Raw genomic sequence first — 22249 nt, forward strand, 5'->3', positions numbered from 1 at the left:
TCGCCCCATCCAGCAAGAATGAAGGCGAGATAGACAACTTAACATCTTTGCTTGGACAGAAATCCTTCAAGCCTACCAGAGGTACCCATGGCTGCCAGGTATCTGATGCAGTACGATGGGCACACCAACATGGAAAACTCTGAAGGAGCAGCAACACTTGGTTCATCTGAAACTGAAGCTGGTCTGAATTTTCACCTTTTGCACAAATATATATATTTTTTCTGCACACAGCTGGGTGGATTACAACTGTGGTCTCCAATGAGATGCTTTCCTGCCCCACACTGGGTCATATTGTGGGGATGGAAGAATGGATGTATGCAGCCATCTGTTTTAGAATTGCTCATAGGTAAATACCAGGCACTCAGTCTTCAGAAAATTACAAACCTAGCCAATAACCTATATTCAAAAGTTTCCTCCATCTTCAAAGAGGACAACACAAGATAGACTGGCGGCCCATCCAGTCATCTAGGTTTACCTTGAAGGTGGCAAGGGTGCTACTGTGCTACACACAGTGGGTGGCGAGGTGATGGGTGCACTGGGCTATTAACCTACCATCCTGACATGCCTTAGTTACTTGTTGATGAAGGTCAAGTCCTTTAACTGGGTTTTTGAGGGGCTATTTATTCTGTGAAGGAACAGGAGGTCAAAAAAGGTTGGGTCTCTCATATGGTTTCAAAGGCTAGACACAAAGACCCTATGTATTTGTTCAAATTGAACCCCGATAAACACTGAAAGGATCGATATTTTGAGCATGTCATGAGTGTTGGAGCTGATGTGTAGAATCTTCCTGGTTTACTGTCCACTAGGAAACCAGAAGAAATTTTTTTTTACAGGAATTCAGACTTCATTACTGACCTGGTATTTTAACATCATATCCTGCTACATTATATCCAGACCTAGTGTGGACAAAATAGTCAAATTATCCTGTTTTTTTTTCTTGTCTAGCAAGTAAATACCAGAAGGGATTCCTGGTATCATTTCTTCAGAAAATCTGCTCTTGTCCTGTTGTGTCTCTCTGGGTTCTGTACATGGACCCACTATTATACACTGTGTATATCTGCCTTTAGAAGTCATCATAAAGGCACACTGCATGAGCTATTACAGCTAGGCTGATAACAGTGCCTTTCTTTTGTCTGACCATCTCTGGGGGGACTGTTGCTGGTGTTGTGGAGGCCTTTCTCAATGACATCTTTACATGAACTATTCACAACTGGTTATGACTGAAACCAAAGACAAGATAGACTGTTCAGTCGTTTACAGGGGACTACATTTCACACATCTAGCCCTGTATTTCACTAATTATACAGATGCTGCCATGTGTGGACATGCTGAATATCTTTGGAGTTGTATTGAACTATGAACTTTCTTAAGGACTAAGTGTCAGCCATAGTTAGTTATTTCAGCAGCATTAATAAAATCAGACACCTGCCAACCGAAGATGACCTCAGTTTTGCTGTTCCTGTACTTTTTACCTCATGTGTCGACTACTTCAATATTATTTACAAGGGGCAGCCTCTGAGTGATCTGCATTCAGTTGCATCTAGATCAGAATGTACCAGTTAAACTTCTGATAAGGAGTTACCATTTTTCTACTATAATTCTTGCTTTGCAAATTTGGAACTAGCTACTGGTTAGACTCCATCATCTTTTGGCAAAACTAGGGTCACTGTATGTGATCTAAGCTATACCTACTTGAAAGAACCCTTCTAGGTCCCTCAAGTCTTCCACTGCAGGACTAATGGAGATAATCTGTGGCTCACTCAAAATCTGTCAACCTAATTTTCTACTGAGGTCCCAACTTTTTGGAATTTTCTACTTCACTGTCAGAGATTCTACAATTAAAAACTTAAAATACCACAAACCTAGGAAAGAAATGGACAGACCTATTCACGGTAGTGTCTATTGTATTACAAAATTAAGGGCTTTCATTAGTGGTCAGCTACAACTTCTTCAGAATAAGTAAAAACACATTCACAACCTTAACATATGACCTAGTTAAAATCATATGAGCAAATTAATTACAAACTAAACATTTAAAAACACATGAATTCACGGGTCTGTATTATATTCTCAAAAGCCGACAATGCCGAATCTGACATCGTCGACACGAGAATATCGAATGCTCAGAACCTCGAGCGTGTAAACGGAAATCGCTGTAAGGGGAGATTTCCGTTTACTGAAATGTAGTGCAGTCTCGGAGTTGGTATATTTAAGTAGTGGGAGATGCAGGGGGGGGTCCACGGGGATTGCCCACCCCCCCGCTTAAACCCATTAGGGTACTTTTTTCTTTTTTTTTTCTTGTATTTTTATAAGGTTACTGTTTGAAGACATCGACCATATGTTGATCGATGTTTTCAAACGTCGATCTTGTAATACAGACCCGAACTCAAATCCCCAGGGTAAAAATAAACTTTTTCATTACCATTACATATCAACAACACACTATATTATATTATTTATATACATATATATATATATATATATATATATATATATATATATATATACACACACACACACACACACACACACATATACATATATACATATATATATACATATATATACATATATATATAGCTTTCAAAATTCAAAACAAAAACCTACAAAGGAGTCCTTGACAATATGTAGTTGTATACAATTCACTCCAGATACTACAAAGTCAACCCAGCCTTTAGTTTCAAAACACTACTGATAGAAACAGTTTTATTAAGACCTGGGGGAACTGTGGCATTGCACCTCAATTGCCACTTTAATTCCTTGTATTCCAGATAAAGACCAAATGTCCCATCCTTAGGTCCAAGATCAAACTTGTCAATGCCTGTAAATTTAAATTTGTGAATAGTGAAATTTTTTACATGTTTATCTAGGGAATTTGTGTCATTACCCCTTTGTACATCATACTGATTGTTGATGTATCCTTTTCCTAAATTTCCCTTTAGTCTTTCCAATATAAAAACATTTACAATCTTGACATTTAGCGATGTAAACACTTCCCCTACTATAGCAGTAGTACCTGTACATATGTTTAATGGTTTAATGACCCCCCAATTCTGAACTGTCACTTCAGTTCCATCTAAAATGAACCTACACTGGGTACACTGCCCACATTAAATTATTCCTCCATCTCAACTGACTACTAATGATCTCGCTACAAAAGTTTTAAAACAGATCTTTCTTATAAATAATAACAGGTTTGGTACCCACCTTTCTTAAATACTCTGTGTCTATCTTAAAAATATTCCAGTTGTGGTTAATGATGTCCCTAATACCCTACAAATGTAAATTATAAGGTAAAATTACAACTCTCTGAAAATCACTTCTGTCAACCAGGGCGGACAACTCATGTTCACTATTTGCTCCCAAATCCACTGTCCATGCTCCCCAACAGGGGACAAAAATGTCCCTCTTGTCTTTTTCTTATTACTTCATTGAATCTATTCTTTAAAAAAGATCCTAGGTGGTCTCTTCTTTCCAAAATCTCCCTCAGTACAAGGCATTCATCCTGAAATGCTGAAACGTGCTGTCATTACTCACCACATGGGTCAGCCTCACACATGGTCCCTTCTAAAGATCTCTTTTGGTGGAGGGGCTGACAGCTATCAAAATGGAGTAAAGAGTTCAAGTAGGTAGGTTTTCTGTACAAGGATGACTCAAATTTCTTTTGAATTTTGTCTTTAGTTATAGCAACATCCAAATAATGTACCCTCTCCTCCTGTACCTCCATTGTGAATTTCAAGAAATAGGTACTAGAACTTAAATATTGGAAAAACTGGGTTAACCTCTCTACTGTCAATCATTGGTATCCATAACCACCAGGCCCCCACCTTTATCAGGTTTCATAATTCTAACTTGTGTCATACTGGTGATTTCCTTCAGCAACCCCATTTGATCAGGACTAAGATTTAAAGAACCTCCCGTGTCAAGGAAGAGAAATTTCCTATTATTATTCTCACACATTTTGTCAAACGCATTAACAAGGGAATGTAGTGGAGGATTAAAGGTCCTTGGTTGCCACTTACAGGGAATGGGAATACATACACCATGATTGTGATCCCTGAAATACAAACCAAATTTAATTTCTCTGGAACCATAAGTGCTACTAGAAAACTGTAAATGGCAAACTATTCAGAATAAATTAATATTTACATTAGTGGCAGTCATTCAGTTTGATGCTTTAAATTGTATTTTATAAGCCAAAATACAGGCCTTGAATATTAACTTTGTAATGATGTCTAAACAGCTTATAGTTTCTTAGTAACCTTTCAACCAAAACGCATAATGCCTGCAGGATTTTCTTCACTGTGCTACTTTCTTCTCATTGATCTCCACTTCCTCATCATTCCTGACTGTTGCAGGTCTTCTATCATGCAACTTTTTCATTTCTTTGCTAGATGTCTTTCCTCTTGCTTTTTTCCTGTATGTCACATATCTTCACCAGATTGTCTTCTGCTTTCCTGCACATGTGCCAGAACCATAGGAATCTTTGATCTTCTCTGCAATTAGAGCTATGTGGACTTCTGCTCTGATATCCCCATTCCTTCATCTGTCCCACTATGTGCAACCTACTACATTTCCCGGGCATTTCACCTCCATCACCTCTATTTTACTCAACTGCTCTATCTTCACTGCCCAGGTGTCTGTATTGGTTGCATCTCTGTTTTGTACACCTCACCTTTCAGATTCTTTGGAATTCTGTCACACACTAAACCTGACACACTGTGCCAGTTGGCTGTAGCCCCTCTGATTCTAGCTTTGACCTCCTCATTCAGACTTCGCTTCTCCTCCATCACCCCTCTCAGATACCTGAAACTGTTATTCTGTTCCAGTAATTTCCCTTCTAGCTCAACTTTCAGCTTCCTCAGATTTCCTCCACTTTCTGCCATTACAACTGTCTTATCTGTACTCTGTTTCATCCCATTTGCTTTCAGTTTTGCATTCCATTCCTTTATCATCTGCTGAGGTTCTGTCCAGTGTCTGCCTGTGTTGGCAAATTGTATACCTACAGCAGCTTTTTGATCTGTCCCTTCTAACCTGTTTGCTAATGTAGTCTTTTCACCAGTAAGAACAGAAGTGGGCTCACAGCTGAACCCTAATGCACAGCACCTTTCTCTGTGAACCCCTCTGTGAGTCTGAACATTGTTTGTATCACCAGGTCCTTTTACATAGCCTGTACTAATTCTGGCAATATTTCCAGAACTTTGAACCATGACAGGACTATCCAAATCAGCCTTCTTGGCACCTTGTCATGTGCTTTCTCCAAATCTAGTGTAGTCTTTTCTCATCTCTATCATCTTCTCACCAATCTGTTTTATTGCAAACATTGGGTCAAATTGCACTGCATCTCAATCTGAATCCAAACTGCAAACATTGGGTCAGTTGTACTGTATCCTGATCCGATTCAAAACTGCTCATCTCCCACTAGAATGCTTATTCTTCAGTCATCTGGGATTTGCCTTTTTCTCAATACTGCTAAGAGTACCATCAGGAACCATTTCTCTCCTAAGTCACCCAACATGTTGATCATATCTTTGCAATTGCTGAGTCTACTCCAATCCCCATTCGTTACTAGAAGCTGCCTACTTGAGCAGCATGTTGGCCATTCTTGTATGTGAACTTGTGACGGTCTATTTTGATGTACCATGTGTTGGTCACCAGCAAGCCACTTTGCAGGACAGCAGTATAAAATGGCCCCTCCTCCTTTGGTATTGTTGCCACATCCATGTGGACCCAGGCAGTCCTCATATCCCATTCTGTCTGTTCATATATGTACATTCGGAGTCTCCACTATCAACACCAGCTGATGTTGTTCTGCATTATCTAGTAGGTCTTGCAACTGCTACTTGAAGGCACTGTCTTCCTCGCTATTAAAACCCTGTTGTACGGCATAAGCCATGATTATGAATACTGCTGTATCCTTACACTGGAGTCTGATTACCATGAGTCTTGTCACAAATTCTAATAACATTCCTTACTGTCTGAAGCCTCTCCTTCACAATTCTCACATCATTTCCAGTCTGTTCTACCCTCTGAGTAGTAGACTCTGTATCCCAAGTCAAGTGACTTTCCTGCATTGCCCTTCCATCTCGTTTCCTGGATACACAGGATGCCCAGCCTCCTCCTTACCATCATGTCATCCACTTCAAAGCCGAGTTCTGTCAATGAACTTACAGCGAGTAGAACAATCTTTAGTTCATGTTTGGCAGGCTGGTTGATTGGTTATACATTCAGCTTTCGTTCAGCAGTGATATCTCAAGTAACCCAAGCTGGGCAACTTGGCCATCAGGGTTGCTGGGTTTCATGGCAGGAACATACTGGCCAACAAGGGCAATTAACTCCTCCTGCCACTGGCAGGGTCCCTGGCACACTTCGAAGTACGCCGGAGCACAACTCGCGCACTGGGAAATACTCATGCCCATTTTTGGTGACATTAGTCAATGTAACAAAATCTACTGAAGCCAATTTTTTTCCATCATCTTGTGGCTATCCCTGACATGGTGCACAGTCTGCGATCAGTGTTCTCCTATCTTGAATATACTGCATACCACAGTTAATGCCCAAAGCTGCTGGTCTATACAACTCTTCCTTTAATACCCACCATATGGAGTCTGTGCTGCTGCCCACAAATCCATTCTTTTGAGGAGGAACTACCATCATGTTTTTTTTAGAGGTGGAAGAATCCCCAGAGAGAGACAACAGAATAACTACAAGTAAAGCATACATGTATAAATATATATATTTGTGTGTGTACTACAAATATATATATATATATATATATATATATATATATATATATATATATATATAAATATATACACATACATGGGTCTACTTTATATGGCTGAATGGCCATAATACCGACAATCGAAACACTGAGACCATGACAGCGACTTTTCATTAAACCATTTCACTTAACTGACTTGCATAATACCAACCATTTAGGAGAACGACTGCTTTTACTGGATGTAAATAGAAGCATATGCTATAAATGGTGTCTTGTAGTTTTAAATGGATGTACTTTGTACCAGCTTAAACATGGCGGAAGTATCCGAGACAGCTCCTAGTAGAACAGGAAACATTTATAACACAGTTGTTTCACAGGAAAGTAAGCAAATGCTTGTGTTGGATGGTTATTTGTATCACATGGAGAAGTGCAAGGCTATAGGAAGTACTGGGGATGTAAATCTAAGACATCACTAAAATGTAAAGTGAGATCTGTGACAACTATTGTGTCAGAGGGTGAGAAACTGGAAGTCATTAGCTCATCTTCACTCAGGTGATCCTAGGAAAACAGAAGAGTACATTTTTTGTCATGATGTAAAGGTTAGAGAGCAGTACAGTACAGATATCCCATGCTTGCAGGTTGAAGACGCTATGGCATCTACTTCTTTGAAGAATATATACAGTTTGCCTTCTAGAAAGGCACTTTTGCAACAAATAGGGCGGATTAGACAAAGAGGTAATGTGAAAGAAGGGTCTACTAAAGTGACACTACAAAGCATTAATTTTGACCATTACCCTCTAAAAACGGGTATGCTTGTTCATAAATGTACGTGTGACCAAGAAACAGATAACACCGTGGTGGTGTTCACTACAATTCATAACCTTTATGATATGAGCAGCACTAGCACATGGATGATGGACAGCACATATTTCCATAAAGTTGTTACATGCCGTCAACTATACAGTGAGCACAGCTTAGTGAAGTATGGTTCATATAGTAAGGCTGCACCGCTGCTGTTTGCACTCATGTCAAAAAAGTCACTAAAGTCTTATAACTTTTTGTGGCACAGTGTTTTTTTTTTCTTTTTTACCGAACATGGTTTTGACACTATAGTTTGTTATGTACAATGTTGTTTTGAGATTGCAGCACTTAAAAGTGTCAGACTAAATGTAACAGGAGCAGTATCGAAGGGTTGTTTTTTCCACTTTGGACAAAACGTATGGTGTAAAGTGCAGGCACTTCGGCTGGCTTTTCTTTATAATTCTAGTATATCATTCCAGCTGTCTGTGAAATCATTAGCTGCACTTGTGTTCATTAAGGAGTTTGAAGTTGTTAGTATGTTTCAATTAATTAAGGAAAACTTTCCTATAGAAGGAAGAGAACTGCTTAAGTACTTTTCTGATTGGTATGTTCAAAGAAAGTTGAGAAAATTCAACACTCGTATAGCTTCCTTCAATTCCCACCCCTATTTCTAATATCATTTTGGAATATTTGTGAATTAAATGATCAGTTCCTGCCTTGCACACAAAATTCTGTAGAGGCGTGGCACATGATTAAAATGTTTACTGGGGAGTAGAGCAGCTGACTTGTCTGTGCTTACGGTAGCTTTGGTTACAGAACTAGATAGAGTTGATGAATTGCGTGTTTGGATGGTCATCGGATTCTCTCCTTCTCCAAAGAAAAGGAAACTGTTAGACATGCACAGTTTGAAACTGTTACAGAACGAGGCATACTCTCACTAGAATTTGTAAATGCTATTGCTAAAGATTTATTTGGTTTGCAAGCAAGTTTTGTTATTGAGAATATGCAGCTGCATTGTGAAGGTGTTATGTGAGGATATGTGTGCATGCACTGTTTGCTGTATGAAGTTATACACGGATGTTTGCAAGTGAGCATATTTATGTTTTGCATGAAGGTGGAGCTCAATTCTGATAATACTGGAAAAAAAAAGTTATGTACTCACCATAACGTTCCATCTGAGTAGTTGTACTTCATTTGTCTTCAACCTGTGGGAATACGGATCCGTATCGGATCTGAGCCAGCAAATATTATTAGCATCATCTCCGAGCTCCAGACTCCTCCCCTTACCCATAATACACCTCCACTGCCCAGATCGAGTTTGCTGAACTTATACTTAGACCCCGACCTGATAACATACTTGTGACCTATACTGCAGCCCGTAGGCTGAACATGCGCCAAGGTCCGGGGGAAGGAATGGTTGAAGACAAACAACCAGCCCACTCCACTACCCATGCCAGCAGAATACTACAACTACATCAGATCATCTATTTACCTTCGATCCAGTACCCATATCCTCTATAACATCTCTTCTTAAAAAACTAAAACCTACTAAGCTAGCAGCTGACCTTCTCCCAGCTGAGTTTCTGCAAAAAGCAGCTGAGGCCATTTCCTATCCCGTCTCCATAATCATAAACCGTACCTTGTCAGAAGCCTTCATCCCCTCCATATGGAAAATGTCCCACATTATTCCTCTCCATAAAGGTGGTAGCTCACTAGAGCTAACCAACTACAGACCTATAGCTATACTCTCACCCCTGGCCAAAATTATGGAAAAGTGTGTCCACAAACAACTGATGGAACACCTCACCAAAAATAAAATTCTAGCCAACTCCCAACATGGCTTCAGGCCAAATCACAGTACCACATCAGCCCTACTATCCTTTTCTAATACCATCAATAACTTCAGAACAATAATAAACTATCATCTGCTCTTTTCTTAGACCTCTCCAAGGCCTTTGATATGGTGAACCACATTCAACTCCTCCATACATTAAAAACTATCACTCAGCAATTCCACGCTGAAATGGTTCCAATCCTACCTGTCCAATAGGCAACAGGCTGTTCTATGGCAGGACAAATTATCCACATGCCTACCTGTTACACTTGGAGTTCCCCAAGGATCTATTCTTGGCCCTCTTCTCTTCACCATCTTTGTTAATGACCTGCCCACAATCACCCCCATGCCACATGCATTCAATATGCAGATGATTCGACTATCATCAGCACTGCCTCCAACGTGGCAGACCTCACTGCTTCAACCCAAGACACCTTCAACCTAATAGAAAAATGGTTCTCAAGTCGTCAACTAGTTCTCAACCCCAACAAAACAAAACTACTTACTTTCTCACCCACTAACAAGACTCTTCCCCACCTTCTCTATTACATCCTCCAATGGAATCACTATATCACCAGAAGCTCACACAAAGCTATTAGGTGTTACCATTGATAACTCCCTTAAATTTGACACCCATTTCAATCTTACCATCAAAACCGTCAATAAATTCTTTGGCTCTCTCTTTAAAGTAACACACTTTCTCACTCCTCACGCTAAAATTACATGTGCCAGCACACACCTACTATCAACTCTTTTCTATGCCTCCCCTCTTTACAAACCTAAACAAGACAACCCTTAACAAACTTGCTTCTTGTTACAATCACATAGCTAGATTTGCCACAAATTCCACCTTTAGAATGCACCACTGCACTAACTTGAAGCAACTAGGGTGGTTAGAGTTTTCCAGCCAACTCCATTTTAACCAACTCAAAACGGCTCACCAGATACTGTATCACCCAGAGAAAACACCAGCTCTGAAAAACATCATTCACCCCTATATTAACCTGCAATCTTTACGCTCCTCCAATAAGATCTTAGCTCAAACTACCAAAGCCATTCTGGGGATTCTCTATTCTCAAACTTTGTAGGTAAAATGTGGAACTCACTACCGACCATGCTCACCTCAGAACCTTCACTCCTACAATTCAAAAAAAAAGCTTAAACCCCATCTCAATACTCTCTGGCAATGTCCCTGTTCCAAACCTGATTAACCACTATCATTTACCCTTCTCTTACCTCACTATCCTTAACCACTTCACCTTTGTAACTGACCTATGTTTTTTTTTATATGCTGCTGTTGTTTTTTTCCCAAGATGTGATGTATCTTTATATTGTATTTAGAACTCCACTATCTTCCTTTTTTGCATTAACAATGTTCATATGTCTGTTATGTACCTGGAGCTTTTCTCCCCGGGCCTCCACTGAAAATGGACATGTATCCAGTCGGACTCTCCCGGTTAACAAATGTAAAATAAATAAAAAAAATAAAAATGAAGTACAACTACTCAGATGGAATGTTCTGGTGAGTACATAACTTCTTTATCTGAAGTAGTTTACTTCATTTTGTCTTCAACCTGTGAGACTGAGTCCCCAGCTACTAAACTCCTGGGAGGCCATCATGGAAGGAAATTCTGGAGCACCGTAGAGCCAAAAGATGTTCTCCTTCTGGAAGTCAAATCCAATTTGTAATGAGAAATAAATGTATGCGATGAGGACCAAGTAGCTGCAGAGCAAAGGTCATCCAAAGACACACCATCTAGACCAGAAAGTTGCAGACATAGCCATGGAACTAGTGGAATGAGCTTTTACCTGACCTGGAGACATGCCTTTGTCCTTATAGACCTGAAGGATTCATGAAGAAATCTATCTAGCTATAGTGACCTTGGAAATAGGTTTCCCCAAAAAGGGTCTAGGGTCTATACAAGGAAACAAACAATTGATAAGATTTACGAAAATTTTTTGTCCTGTGTAAATAGAATCATAAACAGTCTATGAACATCCAACATGTGTAGCTTGTATTCCATCGTGTTCATAAAATTGAGAAAGAACACTGGCAAATTTATAGTCTGATTGATACTGACTGGTGATGCCACCTTAGGAAGAAAGGATGGATTGGTTCGAAGGGAAACTCTGTCTTTATGAAAAATCATGTATGTAAGTTTGATGGACAAGGCCTGTAATTCCGAAACCCTTCTAGCAGAGGTAATAGCTACTAGAAAAGCTGTTTTCCACGATAGAAATTTTAGATTTGCAGTAGTGGCAGGCTCGAAAGGCGGAGCAACCAGAGCTTGAAGAACCATAGTAAGGTTCCCATGGGGGATCAGGATCTTTGACCCGGGGGGGGGGGGGGCATAGCAAAAAGGTGCCTTTGATAAATGCTTTACACAGTCTGGAAGATGCTAAGGATGCAAAATTCTCACCCACATGAAAATGGGAAATGGCCGCCAACTGAACTTTGACAGTAGAAGAACTAGCTCCATGCTGCAAAATATCAGCTAGAAAATTAAGAATAGTGGAAATAGGAACCGTGAAAGGGTCTAAACTCCACTGAGAGGCCCAGAAAGAAAAACATTTCCACTTGCTGCAATAAACCTTTCTGGTTGAAGACTTATGAGCAGCTACCAAAATAGATCTAACAGAGGAGGATAGTCCGGGAGTCCTAGCAATTACGGGAACTGGAGCAGTCAAGCCGTGAGCTTTAGGCTGTCCAGACACGGATGAGGCACCCCCGAGGGGTGTGAAATCAGATCCTGAATGGGATCTAGGATCCAAGGTGGAGCCAGAAGGTGAGACCAAAGGAAGGAAAACCATACCTGGCGAGGTCAGAATGGGGCAATGAGGATCACCTTGCTCCCCAGTCAACAAGCTTTCTGTAGAAACTTCGGAATGAGTGGTACTGGCGGGTAAGCATACAGAAGACTGGGAGACCAAGCATGAACTAGAGCATCTCTGGGGGACTACCCGTTCAGAGCGAAAAACCTGCTGCACTTCACGTTGGAAGGAGATGCGAACAGATCGCAGCAAGGTTGACCCCACACGCTGAAGATCTAGTTCTGCTACTGACAGATTCAGAGATCACTCGTAAGGCATCAGAATGGTCAGACTTAGACTGTCCGCTAGAATGCTAGACCTTCCTGGAATATGCGTTGCAATAATAAAGCGACCGATGGAGATCGCCCATTCCCACACACTCATGGCCTCGCAACAAAGGGGGTAAGATCTGGTCCCTCCCTGTTTGTTGATATACAAGACTACTGACATGACTGACTGAATGGCAATCGTCCCCAGAGGAAGAAAGGCATGAAGGGCCTGCAACGCTAGAAGGTCCACCCTCATCTCCAAGACACTGATATGCAAGCTGGTTTCTATGGGGGACCACAGGCCTCGGACTGACCTGCGCAAACAATGCCCCCACCCCCCACTCGAGTTGGGAGGCATCCGTGGTCACTGTGGTTTGGGCTGGAACAAAGGGTTGTCCCTACAAAATGTCCAGTGAGCTCATCCACCATATGAGGGACGACTGACACACTCAACTTAGGTGGATAGGGTAAGTTAGTGTTAGTTCCAACAGGGACCACTGAACCGCTGGAGTCCACTGAAGAATCCGCATATGTAGCCGAGCACATGGAAGAAGAGTTATGGTCGCCACAATCGAGCCTAGACCCCTCAACACTGATTTCGCCATCGGGAGGTGACAATGGTAGATCAGGGAGACATGCATCCTGAGGTTTTGAACTCTCTCCAAAGTCAGGAATGCTTTGCACTGGAGTGCATCTATCCTGGCACCAATGTAGTCTAATACCTGTACAGGATCTAGGAGCGATTTGGATGTTTTGATTGTGATACCCAAACTCAGGGCAAATGTCAGAAAGTAATCCCTGGTTTGGGAAAGTAATTGCCTGGTGGGAGCAGTGAGGAGTCAATCGTCCAGGTATGGACAGACCTGAATCCCCTGAAGCCTCAGGTGAGCCACTACAACCGCAATCACTTTGGTAAACACCCTGGGAGCTGTGGTGAGACCAAAGGGTAGGGCTCGAAACTGATGATGTGGCCCCTAGCCAGAAGTGGAGGAACCTCCTGGAGCTTCTGTGCATTTTTATGTGATAGTAAGCATCCTGGAGGTCTAACGAGCACATCCAGTCGCTCTCTTGCAGGTACGGCATGATAAGACTGTACTGTGACCATCCGGAACTTCTCTTTGGCAACTGACAGGTTCAGGGTAGAGAGGTCTAGAATGGGCCTTAAGTCACCCATTTTCTTTAGCACCAAAAAGAACCTGAAGTAGAAGCCCAATCCGGACTGACCTGGGGGGACGGTCTCGATGGCTCGTTTTTCTAGCAGCTTAGAAATTTCCTGTGCTGCTGCCTCCCTTTGCATGGGTGGAATGTCTGGGAGATATGGGGTAACCCACGAAGGGGGTAGAATATCCTCTGGATATGATTTGAAGCACCCAGTGGTCCACTGTTATGGACTCCCATGCCGCTGGGTGCAAGGACAATCATCCTCCGACTGCCTCCAGAGCAGAGCAGCCAGGCAATTCCTCAGGGTTGCTGCCCGGGTCTGTCCGAGAACGGTTCTCGAGACCAGATGTTTCACGGACTCCCTTTGCCTCTGGGCCGGCATCCATTCTGTCTCCCTCTGCCTCTAGGGGAAGAAGAGCCCTGAGTGCCCCGGAAACACAGACTTCCAGAACCACATCTTCTTTTGCCCTCTCTGGTTCAGAGAAAAAGACCTTTAAGAGTTAGAGAAGCAGATTTCAACGGCAGACAGTGTCTTCCCGTCCTTCTCACTCTGGACTTGTCTCTCCTTGACGGTCTTATTGAAAAGTGTCGAGCTGTCATAAGGGGCATTGGCAAAAGACACCTTAAAGGGTTCGGTAAATTGACACAACCAGAGCCAGGCGTTACGCCTCATGGACACGCCAGACCCAGCCACCCTAGCTGCTCCTTTCGTAGCATGGGAGAGGAGTCGCATGGATGTATTTGATATCGCTCTTAAAGTGGCCATTTTTGTGGAGAACAAAGCCTTGCCCTCCTGTGACATGGACTTGGGTGGAAAAGGTAGTTGAAGCATATACCTGCTTCCCTAGGCAGTCCATCATCCGTGACTCCCGGACAAGAGGGTGGACCGAGGAACTCTCCTGAGATAGTGGCTGCCGCTACCACCATGGCATCCACAGGGGAGCCCTTATTCCAGGATGGCCTGTCAGTGTGGGGTGGGGGCTTAAAATTATATCAGGTCATTTGGGGATAGGCTCCACAGTGTCTGGTTCCTTCCATGCCCGCGAGGTAATCAAATCTACTGAAGGATCAGTGGGAGGGGACACCCAGGAAGTAGACGGGTCTGTGCCGAAAGCCTCCAGGAACACAGACTCATCAGAAGAAGGCTTGGGGCCAGACCAACCTCCCCTCTGGGACAGGATCTCCATAATGTCTCCAAAGAAGACATCCTCAGGAGGTGATCTTGGGGAGCCTTCTCCATCATCTAAATCTGTCTCCTCGGTTAGCGACTCGGGGGAGTCCAAGTGCCTCCTCTTGCACGTATGCTTGCGAGGCACATCTCCAGTGAGGCTCTCAGGGGAGTGCTCGCAAGCCATCTGTTCCTCGGGGGGAACTGTCTGGGGCTCTTTGAGCAGAGGCTGTCCCTCTTGTAAGACAATGGGGACCGTAGACAGAGCCAAGGGGGTCTGGGCAGAGTCCGAGCGGGCGGTCAGGGGTCTCAATCCGATGGAGAGGACCCTTTCTATCACATCGAATGCCGAAGGAGAGTGGACCTCCTGGGAAGTTAGTAAGGAGGCTGGTTTCCTCAGGTCCGAAGCGAGAATTGGAGCCGGTCCTGAAGTGGACGGAGCTCCGAGGGAGGGGACCTGGCCTGACAACACTGGAGCCAATGGAAACGACTCCACTCCGTTGGATCCAACACCCAAGCTCCGGCTCCGAGAGTGGCTCGGATCCAAACCTGTTGGATCAGAGACGCTCCAGGCAGCTGTTGGCATCGAGGAAACAAGTACCATCGGTGCCGACCCCCTAACCGAGGCCAACCTCGGATCAGAGTACTCCGAAGCCAAAGGTCAGATCGGGGAAGGAGAAATGGGTTGAAAAAAAAGGAAGAGAACTCCCCCCTCCAGAGTGAGGGAGGGCAGGCAAGACCCCCATCTGGATCTGTGTACGGATAAAGTGCCTCATCATTTTATCCATATCCATTAAGGAGCGGGTTGATCGTGATGAGGCCACGGACTCCAACCTGGCGGGTCGGGGAACCGAGGCCCGGGAGACTGAACATGCCTCCTCCAGCTCCAGGGAAAACCTCAGAGACTGGAGCCGAGGGGAGTCATAGACCTGTGCTGACTTGCTCAGAGAAGCGAGGTCCAGGGACTTCTTCCTTCATCGACTCTCTCTCCCGTTCTCTACCTCTCCTCTGCTGAAGCCGAAGACGAGGAAGGAGGATCAATAGAAGGAAGAAGACCTTTGAGGGCCAACTTTGCCTTCCTATCTTTTAAAGCTCGGGGGTTGAACACTGCACAAATGGAGCAATCCACACTAAGGTGGGCCACACCTAGGCACAACACACACAGAGTGTGGCCATCCACTGGGGAGAGCTTATGGCCACACTCTGTGCAGTGCTTGAACACAAGCTTTTCAGCCATCATGTGAGAAAGAAAGAAGCCTTAAGAAAAAAACAGGCAAACACTTTCTCAACTCTATAACACACACACACACGCACCCACTCTAGTCTATAGACAACCACTAAAGGGGGGATGGGGCACCACAGAACAAACTACTCTATCTAACTAAATAAACCAACACTCGATGCCAAAGCGATGGGATGGGAGAAGGGGTACCTAAACTAACCTAGAGCGGCGAAAAAAAAAGAAAGTTTTGAAATTACCCACTGCTAGCTGGAGCTCTGAAGACACGAAGTATAACAAATCGCAGCAAATGCAATCTGGGGATGGAAGGCAGTGGAGGTGTATTATGGGTAAGGGGAGGAGTCTGGAGCTCGAAGCTGATGCTAGTAATATTTGTTAGCTCGGATCCGATACGGATCCGAATTCCCACAGGTTGAAGACAAATGAAGTAAACTACTTCAGATCTTCAATTAGCAGTTTCAGCATATTGGTGATTTTGCATCTACATAGTTAACAATGGAGTGAGAAACCTAAGAAGTTTGCTTTAATTTTGTTGTTTGCACGTCATAATTTTGCAGTCCAGGTTGACGGTTATAAATTATTATTTCTGCGGTGCCCTGAATGTGGAAATTGGGAGTGGCAAGATTTATGTTTACAGTACATAAAGCTATTCCTCTTGTGCTTTAACCATGTGTCAGTTAAATGGGAGTCGGTGTTGTGGATTTCAGATATTTGAGTGTCACTGTTATGGCTGTTAGGCCATGTAAAGTAAACCCATATACACACACACACACACACACACACACACACACACACACACACGTGTATCTATACACATAAATATATGGATCTACTTTACAGGACAGATGGTGACTATCAAAATATCGAGACAAAATTGCTGACGGTCTGAAACATCGACTGCAGAGTAGTGCAGCAAGACTATTTTTTACTGTGATCATACACAGTGGGGATAGGGGACTTTGCCCTTTTCCCCACTGTAGTGCGATTCTGACTTGGTATATATAACTTCTCTATCTGTTGACAAATTGGTCTCAATCTTTTGAAAGCTGACATTCTGAAACGATCTTAGTAACATCCACAAACACATACATACACGTACACACACAAAAATATATGCATATATTGCGAACAGCTCTCCCTAACAGCCATGCATTTTCATACTCCTAGGAATTTGCTAAAAAGGTGGGGTGAGAGACACTGATGTTCACTTATAGTTAACCTCCAAGTAAATAATGAATTTCTGCAATAATGATCACCCGAAAAAGAAAAACTGCAATGACTCCAAGCAGGGCCTGAAATTATGCCATGCCTCTTTTCATTGTAGTTTGACTTAGAAGCTGCAGCAGTCTTACCTAGGGACAAAGGACTACAAGACTTTGTACTTTTGTTTATTATGCCTTCCAGTCATGACCTTATGACACTAGAGTGAAAGACTGACAAAGGATGCAGGCCTCAATGTTGTGTGAACATTAGAGCACCACAAATGTAAATTACCTTCAGTAATTTGCTTTTTTTGTTAGCATTTAAACTTCCAGAGTAGACAAAAAGGAAGGCAGTGTAAATGTACTATGAAATAATACAAATATTCATTACCAGTTTCTGAAAAAGTGGGACCCATGTGTAGCTGAACTGCAAGAACAAGAAACTACATACCTTCTGCTAAATACTCCCCAAGTTCTTACTCTAAGGGACAGTCTGACAAAAGACTTCTGAAAGAGAAATCTAAAAATATTTTCTTAAAAATGATATGACAAACGCCACAAGATGTTGCGATGCATGGCATACAACTTTTAAAATAGATCGTACCTTCTGCTGGAGACACCCGGCCATCTGCTGTTCGTACCAGATGTGTGATCTTAGTCTTCCGTGCTTTTCTCTTCTGACTGCCAACTAAGGGCTCTTGTGTGAATGACTGCACGGGATCTATGATGCCAGAAGATAAACTGATGCTGTATCTCTGCACATGCTCACAATTTGTGTCGTGTGTAACTATGGCTTTAAGAAAAAGGAATACATATAATAAATGTACCAAATATGAAATACAGGTGGACTATCACATCGGTCAGTCTACACAAACATAAAATATACTGGAGTACTCACAATGTCAGACGATCTCTGAGATGACTTTCTGCAGTGGTATCACTCTTGGGTTCTCTTTCTAGAGGAAGCTTGAGATCAAGAAGAAAACTAAAAGGTTCACACACTACCTTTGTTACAGAAAAGGGTGTCCTAGTACTCAAGCTCATCTTAAAAATGACCATTTCTCAACCCTCATCAAAAATGTGAAAATCATATGGCAAACTAACAAACAAAAAACTTGAAAAAATGCAATATTCTCACCTGGAACTTCTGACACACACACACACACACACACACACACACACACACACACACACACACACACACACACACAAAGCTGAATGATGCTCCCACCACAAGGGAGAGAGAAAGGGCTAGTAAAAGACATCCACTGGAGGAAGCCCTTTCAAAGTTGAATACTGCATGCTGCATATTTTGTTTGATAGGATCCTGCAGTGGAACAACAGCTGGGTGAAAGAGGCATCAACATATCCCAAGAAAGCAGATGAGTCAGTTGAAGAAAACCAGGAGGATGAAATTTTCAACCACAGATGTGCTAAATGAAGCAATATACCTTGAGTTAGGATCTATCCTGCTTAGAGAAAGGAAGGTATAAACTAAAAGTCAAGTAACCCATACTGTAATGCCTGTCAAGGACACTTTACAACAAGCATTAGAACCAGCCAAACCCTACCAGAATAACACTTGATAACATTTTCAAAATGAAGCTTAGAAGACTGAAGATAAAAAGAAAATACAGCCTAAAAGCCAGATGGATGGCAATATGTTGGCAAGTGCACTATCCTTACCAGGAGCAAATGGGATGAACAACTATCCTACTTCTTTGTCATACCATGCACTCTGTGGAGATAACAGCATAATTCAGAGTAAATTAAAAAAATAAAGGATACACTTCTCTCTGGTTTCTACCTCAGGAAAAACACAGATGAAGGACAGACCACAACTCCAGCATCATCTTAAGGGAGGAAAATGCTTAATATTTTTTTAGGTTGTTGTACAAGACCAACTTTCCTTTATGGCTGAGTTAAGACTTCTCCAGCACTGAAAACATTTTTTTCTGTAAAATCCCATTACTCTGGTATACTGTTACACACCAATACACATCACAATACAACACGCCAGTTAATTAAGTGTGCACAGTAATGGAGCCCAGTAGTTTGCACTTTCATGAAAATAAAGAAATAATGCAGATCTGATAGTACATTATTAAACATGTACTGTAACAGCAAACACTTGCTGGAGGTACAGGGAACTCCAAAAGTAGAGGGTCTGCAAAATAAATACTCCTCTACAGGGGGTTGGAGAGAGATTAAACAGAACAATTAGGAAAGATCCACTTGCTGGTCATCTGGTAAGTCCATCCATGTGTTTCATCTAAATTAGAACACCCTCTTTGAAAAGTCCTTGGTTGAGTTGGATGCAAAGCTTTACCCACCTCAAAGGAAGAGGTTGGAAAACTGCACAAGCACAGATCTCAAACAGCTTAGCCTTAGAGTAGTACTTCAAAAATGTTATGGCCCAGACAATAATACTCGATTAGGGTGCCAGACCAAGTGACTGCAGCAAAACAAAATGTCTGCAATTTAAGAAAGGAAGCCAGGCACTCATCTTATTATGGCATTTGTCAATGGGTGATTCATGTCCTGATTGAAAAAATAATGTAGCCAACAATCCATTTTGAAAGAACCTGCTTGGCAATATCAAGTCAATCTCTTCTGTGTGCTAATTAGACTAATACTTATCTGTTTTTCCTTAAAAACAAAAAAATAGACTGACAGTGATAAACACAGTGCAAAGAAAACCAAAAAAACTATAAAGTGAACTCACGGCAAGAACGTAGAAAGAATAAAACTTTAATCCAATAAACAAAGCTTTCAGTTTTGACCCTTCTTCAGTGCAATTCAACAATGAATTCATCTTTACACTTAAACATATGACACAACCCACCAATAACATAACTATCTGCATGTAGCCTTATTATCCATTCATATTCTTTTACATCAAGTATATTATTAATATTACCTCCTCTACAACATCTATTTACTACATCAATAACTCTAAATTTAAACTCATGTCATATTCAAGTATATGTCTTGTTAATGCATTTGTGGGGATATTTCTATGAATCTCAGATCGATGTTCGATTATACGGTACTTTAACTTTCGACTGCATTTTCCAAAATAAAATGCAGTACATTTACGCAAATTGCCTAATGCACTATATTAATAGTACTGCAAGTAGCAAGATATCAAAATATATACTTCTTAAATGTTAATGGATGTGTAAAAGTATTTCCATTCATAAAAATATGTTTGCAACAGCTACAATTGTAACAGGGAAACGTGCCATATCTCACATTTAACACCTGTTTATGGTCATGGATTTCCTTATAACATAACATTAGCTTCAAATCTTTGCAATTCTTATAAGCAAATCTAGGTCTATCCCAGATCATACACTCATGACTAGGTATAGCCTTTAAGATGTGCCAATATTTACTTAGTACATTTCTAACTTCTACAGTCCTACTATTAAAAGTAGTGACATATCTTATTTTGTTCTTTGAGATAGCACTTTCCGTAATAACGCTTAAACCTAATTCCTTTTTACTAAATATCCTCTTTCCTTTAGTGTATTCATTATTTCACTAACCATAGCCATCTATTCTTGATAACCCCTGTCTTTATATTCCTGGGCAAGTTCTAGCATTTACTCTCTACATTTTAAATCACCAGTATTCAATCTACTTACCCTAAGCATTTGACTTTTAACTATTCCCTTAAAGATGCGGGGTACATGCATACTGGTTTTGTGTGTATACTGATTAGTATGTACTTTCTTTTTATACACATACTTAATCCATTAACATCCTTACATATTTTTACATGTAAAAACTCCTCTATTGTATCACGTGAAAATGTCAATTTAAGCTTCAAAAAAATCGGTAGACTCATTTAAATAATTAATAAAGCAGTTTAGATGATGTTCACTAACTTCCTAAATCAAAAATACATCAACAAATAGAACATATTAAGGGAACCTTATTTCTGTATTCCCTAGCATCATTAAACAGCACATCCTTCTCCCATTGTTTAAGTACTAGATTAGCATAACAATTGCCTATAGACGTCCCCATAGCCACATCTGATTTCTGGTAATACAACTGATTAAAAATTAATAAATTATTACTAAGCACAGTATCAAGCAATAGCCAGAGGTTTTCAATTTGTCTATTGTCCATTTCAGTATCTTGGAGTAGGAAACCTCTAATCGCCTCTACCACATAACCATTGGGGATGATGGTAAAGAGTGAATTAATGTCCAGGGTTACTAACAGAAAATAATTTCCAACATATGCATCACACCATTCATAGAACTTCACTAAGAAATCTCCAGTATATTTGATATAACTCATCACTTTATGCATATAACCCCCTAGTATAGACTGAAGGTAAGGTATAGAGAAATGGGCTCTGCCACCCAGCCTCTACCGGAGACTACTGGTCTCATTGGAGGGTATAGGAAATGTTTTATGAATTTTTGGTAACCCGTATAAGATAAGAATAATAGGACAAGGTACTGTAAAATAATGAAACAAATCTACTGCTACATCCCCACTAATCTGTAAATCGTAAATGACTGTTTACTCTAGTAACATTTTTTTTTTACTATCAGACATATCTAATCTTAGAAAAGTACAGTTATCAGAGAGGAAATCATTCATTCTTGCAGTATAATCATTTAAATTCATAATTACAATAGCCCCTCCTTTGTCAGCTTTTTAAAATGACAATATTGGGATTAGCCTGCAATTCCTTAAGTGCTTTATGTTCATTAATCATCAAATTATAATACTTATTCTTTACTTTCTTGGCATAAACAGATCTCAATTCTCTCTCACACAAGTTTTTCAAACACTGAAACTATTGGAAGACTGTTGGGTATAAAAGTACTAGACTTCTTACAGCCTTTACCATTTGAATCACCAAAATCATTAAAAAGTATTTTCAAGTTAATAACTCTCATGAATAATTTCAAATCCGTTATTGCCTCTACTACACTGTCCAAATTCGCTGGTATGCATTGCAGACCTTTATTTAAGACAGAAATGTCCCATGGTCTAAGTTCAAAATTAGACAT

The 22249-nt window shown here is 41.3% G+C and overlaps 1 protein-coding gene across 4 annotated transcripts in view; it reads right to left on the bottom strand.

The window, feature by feature from the left end:
• Nucleotides 1-22249, bottom strand: part of BBX (BBX high mobility group box domain containing) — a 2705004-nt gene that overhangs the window by 305107 nt on the left and 2377648 nt on the right. For all 4 annotated transcript variants that reach the window (XM_044071093.1, XM_044071095.1, XM_044071094.1 and 1 more), the window contains one exon: nt 17815-18003. In XM_044071093.1, the coding sequence (XP_043927028.1) occupies nt 17815-18003 (189 nt within the window). The remainder of the gene's footprint in view (nt 1-17814; nt 18004-22249) is intronic.

Source organism: Protopterus annectens, chromosome 5.part0, assembly GCF_019279795.1.
Source record: "Protopterus annectens isolate FY-2018-M chromosome 5.part0, PAN1.0, whole genome shotgun sequence".
Classification (NCBI taxonomy): Eukaryota; Metazoa; Chordata; order Ceratodontiformes; family Protopteridae; genus Protopterus; species Protopterus annectens.